Here is an 8062-nt window from a genome sequence, read left to right as displayed (position 1 = left end):
AATTAAAGTGAAAACAAAATAAAAATTTCGCATCTTAGAAATAAAATTATATATTGTAAATAAATTTATTTAGGTATAGATTTACCTAATATTCTAATTTGGCTTGAGAATCAATTAATTAAAAAATTATAAGAAGAGAGAATCAAAATGAAGGAAAGTGTTGGAGTCTAAAATAAAAAAGAAACCCTATTATTTTTTATAAAAGTGATTGAAGATTGAGTTATATATTTTATCAAAAAAAATAAAGAATTCTATGAGAATCGTCCCATTACCAACGGTTCCCATACTAAAACCAGGAACTACATCGAAATCGATTGATTCTTAATAATTTGTCTCAAAATCAAATCATTGTTTAGAAGATCCGGAACCGAACCGACTAGTTCTAAACGGTTCTGGTTCGATTCTGAGAAAAAAATGCTCACTCCTAGCTCTACGAAACAACGATACAAAAGTATTGGCTCTAACTCATATAATGATTTTTCAACGTATTCTGACCTATACAACTCTTGCCATCCCACTCCAATTTCAAATTGTTACACATTCTTCAATTTGTATCCAACAGATCACTTCTTCCCAAAAATCCAACTCCCACAAAGTTGCGCTTCATACATAATCAATCTAAATCTCTCTATATATATACGTTTATGTAAATGCGTGTAATTTCTATCATACAACAAAATAATTTTTGTTCTTTCATAGTTTTGGTACCTATAAATATGACACAAATTTAACTAATTGAAAGACATGTTTGATATTCCACATAAGAACCGAGACATTGAGATAGATAACTTCGAACATTGGATGAAATATCCCCCTTCAATTTCACTTTATTCCATCAGATAAGTTTTGATGTTGTAGCCTGTACTTGTCCTATCCATAAGTACTTTACCAGGATTCCTCTAATCTTTCTTTTAAGTCTCCTCATCCTTGTGCAATTCCAATACGAGATCCTAAACTTTATTTCTAACAATACCTCGAAAGATCTTGTTCAAAAACTCCACGAATAAGTAACAGTCAAAGTCGAGAACATTAGAGCAATGGACGAGTGCTGTCAAGAAATAAAAGCTAAGAACAGAATTGCAAAAAGACGTAAAAAAGTTAAAAGACGCCTACTGTAATTTTCCCTTTGCAATGTAACTACAAAGAGCATAAAGTATAGATCAATTTTGTAGGTAGCTCATTTAATGCGACCCACAAGTGGAGCATCACACAAACTTGTTTTTACAGTTCAGTCGTGTGTTTTCTTAAAATACAAAAATGGTGACAAAATCTGATCAGGCAGACCCTGATTCTATGACGATGTAAGACCATGTGGGCGTATACGAACACACTGCTCTTGGAGACTTATGGTGTCAAGGCAAAATCAAATTTTGACTTTAAATTTTGATTTTCATTTCACTCAGAGTTAGACATTGGGATGGTGCCAATCTATGGGCATCTGACTTGAGTAAGCCTGAAACACGCTTAACCAAAGAACGAGTAGCACCTGCATTGTCAATCGTAAGCAATCCAGAATCATTCAAATTTTAGGGAAGCATGACCAGTTTCTCCTAAATGCTTGTGCAGTTTATTCCTGTTGCAAAAAATTGAAGATTTGAAATTATGAAAAATACAGGAAGAACAAAGAAAATGACACGGAAAAAGAAAAATATATGCAGAATATTAAAATCAGCATAAGCAATGAATACCTTGATTCAAATTCCTTCCCACACTTCTCGCAGACATTGCCAAATGTTTTCGCTGCCACCTAAATCAAAATGCGAAAAACCAGTAATCAATTAGCGAGACTGAGCATGCTTGGCTAAGCTTAACAACTGAAAAAAGTTGAGTTACTTGAAAGGAACTTTTTGCCCCAAAAATGTTTATATAACTTTAAGTCACAAGGCGCTTTTGTTAGATAGACATAGTTGTGATTCAGTTTTAATTGTTAAGTATACTTCAGTCTTTTTCTTAGTTAGGGTTACAATCTAGGTTTCACTCTCTATTTATCGTTGATATGTGCTTTTCATTATTGAATAATATGACTTTGTTTAGTTTAATAGTTTTTTCGAAAATAACTCATACATTATAGTCAAAATAAGTAACTTATTTCCAAATTGGATCAATAAGGCATTACTTATTAGAACTTATTTAGTTTACTTATAAAATACTCTCTAGACTAGCAAATTATTTCCTGAACACTGTTATATCAATTCATAAGAGACTAGAACTAACTTTCTTGTAAAGAACTGATATATATCTAGGTGGGGGCATACAGTTTGGAGAATCTGTTGATAGTCCCAGGTTTGGTCAAGGGAATTTGGGAGAAGTGTTTTGTCCCAGATATTCTCAAGTAAAATCAGTACAATATTAGTAATGATTGAACATTTTGAGGACAAGACAGTAACAAAAAAATCATGTCACAACTACATGCCTCCTATAAAGCACAGCAAAAGTTGAATGACATTAATAGCTAAAATTTAAAAGAAAATCAATTAACCAAATTAACAGTACAGTACCTTTTGTTTCCTGCCTTTGGGAGCAACCTTTAATTTGGAAGCATTAGACTTCTTTGTTGTATTTTTATTGTTCACAGCTTGCTTTGGAAGCTTATGACCACTGATTGATGCATCATCTCCTTTGCCCTCAGTGGCAGATTCTTGTAGAGGATGGGATGTTGACACCTCAACATGGGAGTCATCATCTTGTCCATTCTGTTCCTCAAGCTCACCATTATCCTCTGCAACATCAGCTCTTATTGTTTCTTCTTCTTGCATATGGGTTGTCTTACCATTAGCCTGTATAACATCAGCTCTTATTGTTTCTTCTTCTTGTGTTCTACCCCTCTGCCTCCTGCCTCCCATGTTGCTTCGAGAACCCTTTGTGTTGTTGCATTCCATGAAATCCATCTCATCAACATCGACCTCCATCTGAATTTTCTTTTCAGGCACCTTGGTCTGGTGCCTGGCATCTAACTTCTTCCTGGTCTTATGCCCCGACACCATTGCTTCAAGAAGACTCGCTTCATCATCATCTGATTCCATCTCAGCACTGACTCGCCTTGATCTACGGCCATTATCAATATCGACAATCCCATCATCCTCGCTAGATTCAGCGTTTTCCTCATCGCTCTCCTGCCCTTGAATTCCAATACTATCCTCGAATTGGTTTCGTAAATCATTCACCTCATCATCTGCTGAAAAATAACCCTCCTCTTCTTCCTCGTCCTTCCTTTCATTCCCCTCTGTCTCTTCAAATTCTCTGTCTTCCTCATCAAATTCTTCCCTCAATTCTGCCACTTTCTCCTTATGCTTCTTAGACTGCTCGTGGTTCTTCCATTGCTTATCGCTCTTGAACTTCTTTCCACAAGCTACACAATACAACTCCTTTCTCTTTGCATCCTCTTCTACAGCATCCTCACTCTCTTCACTCTCCACCTCCTCGACCATCGTCCACTCAGGCTCCTCATAATTCCTTGCCTTCTCCGCCTTCTGTTTCTCCAACTCCTTCTTTCTCTGTCTTTCCTGTTCTCTCTTTTTCTCCATCTCCTCATTCCTTTTGGCCTGCATATCGATGACCCTCCTATCCCTCTTTTTCACAAACTCTGCCAATCCCCTTACTGTGTCATTATACTCCCTCTTTGCCTTTTTCCTCAACTTCATATTCTCATCCTCCATTACCCTTCTCGACTTCCTGTTTGGTCCTGTCATCACATCATACTGATCTACCCAACAAAAGTCCATAGATGTCACAAATCCTAACCAATAGTTATAAAATGCAGTCACCTGCATATAAAACATAAAATCAAAATATTAACTCCAACAGGAATCTTCAAATGAAAGTTAAAACCCCTGTTGACATGAGCTCCATCATTGTACATTGATTAAGAAATACAGAATTAGTCATCATTAGTTAAAGACTCAAACGACCATACTGAAATATAATTCATTTCTTTTATAACGAATATAAATAAAATACTGCATAAAGAGAATTGATAAATGCCATGATCTCAAAAACAAATATAACGTAAAAACAAATAACATATTGTCAATAAAGTTAATTCCTTGACTCCACAAAATCAACCTGATCTCCAAAATTTGATTGAACATGTCAATATTCTACAATCAATAAAATCTGAAAAACAAAGTCATCTACATCCCAGAAGTTACTAAAATAAGCAGCTGCGCTGTTTCTCCATCTACCAATCTGAACTTATCATGGCACCCTTATTGATTTATTGTATTCACTTGATATCGCCTCTGCACAAATTTCATACAGATCTAGTGTATCCTCACCCCCACCCAACTGGAAGTTTAAAAAAAAAAATCACTTTGCATTGGGCAAACTTGTATTCATTCTATGCCAATTTGTTGACAAGTATAAATTAAAACATTTTGACGTTTATGCAGCCTAAAGTACAAATCTTGTTTCGTTGATGTGGTTGCAAGTACTTGGTTACAAATTGCCACAGTGATTGTTTGTTATAAATGAAAGTAATCTTCTGTTCCAACTTCACATTGGGTATTCTTTTCAAAACTAGTCCAAACCCAGATAAATGAAAATACTGACAGCTTTATTTTTTCCTATCCTTTATTCAGCAAATTCATCTACTCATGTGAACCATGCTCCACATGTGAGACTCATACAAATAATCAATAATCTCATATTGAAGCGTGAATTTTAGAAGTTACTACATATGCAGAAACTTAGCAACAAGATGATTGCCACATTCGGGTAGTTAACCCGTGTAGTGATATTCACTAGCAGAGACAAAGCTTAAAGTATGACGGAAACCAATGCTTACAAGCCAGATCGGATAATTTTACTATCTCAACCTAATATCTAAAATATTGCGACATCTAAAAACATATAACAATGTAACTGTGTGCTGAATAAAAAATAAGAAGAGGGAGCTGATAAATCTAACCTGAGCATAGGGACTCTCCAAATTGCCCATGACCGGAGCTTCCTTCGGCAATGGAAATCCTAACCTCTTCGCAAAATTGAATTCAGTAGCGTAAATTTTCTCAAATATTTCCCCGTATACCTTATAGAACCCCCTCCCGGAATCTGAATACCCGGAGTAAACCGACTTGGAGAAGAAAGAGAATAAATCAGGGACAGGACCCGAGGATTTGGAAGAATTGTTGGAAGAAAATAGGATTTGTGAACGATGGGAGTCATACCACGCACGCTCCTTCGAGTCGGAGAGAACCTCGTATGCGTTGACGAGTTCTTGAAAGGCAGCTGTGGCTTCGGCTTCGGCTTCGGGGACGCCAGACTGAACTAGCTTATCCGGATGGCGCTGGAGAGCCATTTTCTTGTAAGCCGACCGAATTTCGTCGGGTGTGCAGTCGCGGTTCAAGCCAAGCACCTCGTACAGGCATCGCTTTTCCGACGATGCCATTGTTGAATTTTTGGGGCACTCTTGAAAATTCGATTGCAAAATTAGGGGGCTGTATTCGATGGGATTTAAAAAGTTTAGGGTGATGATACCAAAAATCGTCGCTAATGAACTGGAAATTATCTAAAGTGTATCTGAATAATGACAGCCTGCTTGGGAGTGATTTTTTGGTTCAAAAAATTGATTTTTTTATCGTTATTTCATTATTTCAATCATCATATTTGATTTCTTTTCTTACAAGTGGACTCCACTTTTTTCCTAACGGTCAAAAAATTAATTTTCAAAATCACTCCCAAACAGATTCTGAATTGTGGCGCTAGCACACTTTACACTTTCAACGGGACTCAACTAGTTGAATACCCTTATTTCAATCCTAATTTAGAGGTAATATAATGGAAATAGAGTGACCATAGACATAGAAAAATTTTCAAAAATCTATAAATGTTTATAAATAAAAATTTATAGAAGTCTACGAAAAATTTCCACTAATTTCATACAAATCTATAAAAAATCCACAAAAGTATCATTTTAAAAAAATCCACAACGTCTTCAGAAGTTTCAATTAAATACATCCTCTTGAGGTTTAGAAACGTAGGACTACTAAGGATTTGTTTGATTGACTCTAGAATAGTTACTTTAAATTATGATTTTTTGCATTGGTTAAAGAAAATGTAACAAATTTACAGTTAAACTCCCAGTTTGACCGCAAAATAAAGGGGTTCTAAAAGGGAACGAAAGGAAAATTTGTCAGGGGTTTCTTTGTAAGTGATTAATATTTTTATCCAATATTAAAGATTTGTTTGAGTACCTTTTTTTCAAAAAAAAATATATTTTGTAATAGTGCTATAATGGAGAATATGTGGTTTAAAATAAGAAAATGTTTCGAATTTACATGTAATATTATTTTGTTGAAGAATATGTAATTGAAAAAACATTAAATCATTGTTTAAAAATACATTTTGATGAAAAAATAGGCTCAAACGAAGGTTAAATCATTGAAAAATATGTGGTTTAAAATAAGAAAAAGTTTCGGATTTACATGTAATATTATTTTGTTGAAGAATATGTAATTGAAAAAACATTAAATGATTGTTTAAAAATACATTTTGATGAAAAAATAGGCTCAAACGAAGGCTAAATCGAAGTTGAGGAGCAATCGTTCCATTACATGGTAATTTATTTTGAGGAGAAACCTACAAATGTATTTCCTAAGCTCTTACCTTTGTGCTTGTTGAAATTGATTTTTGGCTAATCATTCATGACCACTAGCTAATCATTGTACATGCCATCGGCAAGCTGCGCCCTCGCATGTGATGAAAGCATTTATCAATTCAATATTTATATAACATGACAAAAATATAGTATACGTTAGTTGCCAAAGTATTGGATCTTACACATACACTTGCAATTTCACGAATGACAAAAAAACCATAGTATGTAATCTACCTTATATACGATTATATGTGACACGGCGTTGTAACAAAATTTGATTGACGACTGTAACAAAATGTTACATATATCTCGTAATTGTTCAAGAATCACCTAAGAACTCAACATGATTCACAACATTCCTTACTTCATAAATTATATGATACTCATAGCACGTCCCAACGTTTCTAGCTTTTGCATTTTGGAGAGAACGTATAGCATGTGTAAAATCATGTATAAAACATTAGTTTACATAATCACTTTGCAATTACAAACTTTCACATATAATACCCCCATTTAGACAAGCCATAATTGATTCGGGATAAGTTATAGGATATTATGCACATAAAAATAACAATGTATATTTGGTTTCTGTTTGCTTCAGTCAAAATCAAATTTTAGTAAATTTTGATAAAAGTTGATAAGATAGGTGATTAAAATAATTGATAAAAAGTTGTGAATCTTATTAAATGTATAATAGAAATGCATTTAAGAAAAAATGAAGGCCAGACGGGGAACTAAAAATAGCAAGCGCACTACATTCCAAAAATTAAAATTTACATACAATTATAAATTTCATTTTACAGAATCCTATAATTAATGTTATCTACTTTATAGTATCCTATAAGTCTGCCTAATGCAAAACAGGACCATTTTAATTAAATAAGCCCCTGTTTGATAGAATTTTTTGGGAAGAATGAGCTTCTGAATAATAATTTTTTTAAAAAACGTATGGTTAAAAAGCATAAAAAAGTTTTAGATTTACGTAAATAATATTTATTGTGAAAATGTGTAGTTTACAATGAGTATGAGAATTTTTATTTATTTATTTTAAAAGAATGATCGTCAAATAGGGCAAAATTTATTATTTAGTACGGTCACAAATTACATAAAACTTCACAAAACTCCGTGTGAATTCACAGTCAAAATGTTGTGCTGAAAAATGGATGCTTAACACTGCCCAATGATTTTAAATGGATTGGCCTGACAGATTGCCTCCATACTTGTAACATCGCGTTTTGGTTGCCTCCCGAGGCACATCCAAGTTGGCGGAACAATCATATTGGGTGGCTCTGGAACCAAGCGTGGGGAGTTCGATTCCTGGAAGGCACAACTTGGAAGGCAAGATTTATCTTGGAAGGCAAGTTGCTGTAAGGCAGTGAAGAGGCTCCCTTTGGGGAAAGAGTAAAAGTCGTGTGAAAACCCGGAAACCAACAAGGGCACATCCCACGATTTATCTCCCTGAGCTGC

The 8062-nt window shown here is 34.5% G+C and overlaps 1 protein-coding gene across 1 annotated transcript; it reads right to left on the bottom strand.

Annotated features, from left to right (window-relative positions):
* Positions 1 to 1077: 1077 nt before the first annotated feature.
* Positions 1078 to 5463, bottom strand: LOC111372189 (DNAJ protein JJJ1 homolog). Its single transcript, XM_022994399.1, has 4 exons — positions 4907 to 5463; positions 2499 to 3764; positions 1689 to 1747; positions 1078 to 1573 (listed from the first exon to the last, which is right to left on the bottom strand). Exons 1-4 carry the CDS (start codon positions 5384 to 5386, stop codon positions 1516 to 1518), a joined length of 1863 nt encoding a protein of 620 aa, XP_022850167.1. The 5' UTR covers positions 5387 to 5463; the 3' UTR covers positions 1078 to 1515.
* Positions 5464 to 8062: the final 2599 nt, after the last annotated feature.

This window comes from Olea europaea, chromosome 23 (genome assembly GCF_002742605.1).
Source record: "Olea europaea var. sylvestris chromosome 23, O_europaea_v1, whole genome shotgun sequence".
NCBI classification, from domain to species: domain Eukaryota; kingdom Viridiplantae; phylum Streptophyta; class Magnoliopsida; order Lamiales; family Oleaceae; genus Olea; species Olea europaea.
The sequence above is the reverse complement of the archived record's forward strand: the minus strand, read 5'-3'. Positions and strand labels throughout refer to the sequence as shown.

Excerpts from the sequence above, each read along its gene's own strand:
- LOC111372189 (XM_022994399.1), bottom strand. The coding sequence starts at position 5,386 with ATGGCATCGTCGGAAAAGCGATGCCTGTACGAGGTGCTTGGCTTGAAC. Across the intron at positions 3,765-4,906 it reads TGGAGAGTCCCTATGCTCAG|GTGACTGCATTTTATAACTA; the intron begins GTTAGATTTATC and ends TTTTATATGCAG. Across the intron at positions 1,748-2,498 it reads CCAAAGGCAGGAAACAAAAG|GTGGCAGCGAAAACATTTGG; the intron begins GTACTGTACTGT and ends ATTTTGATTTAG.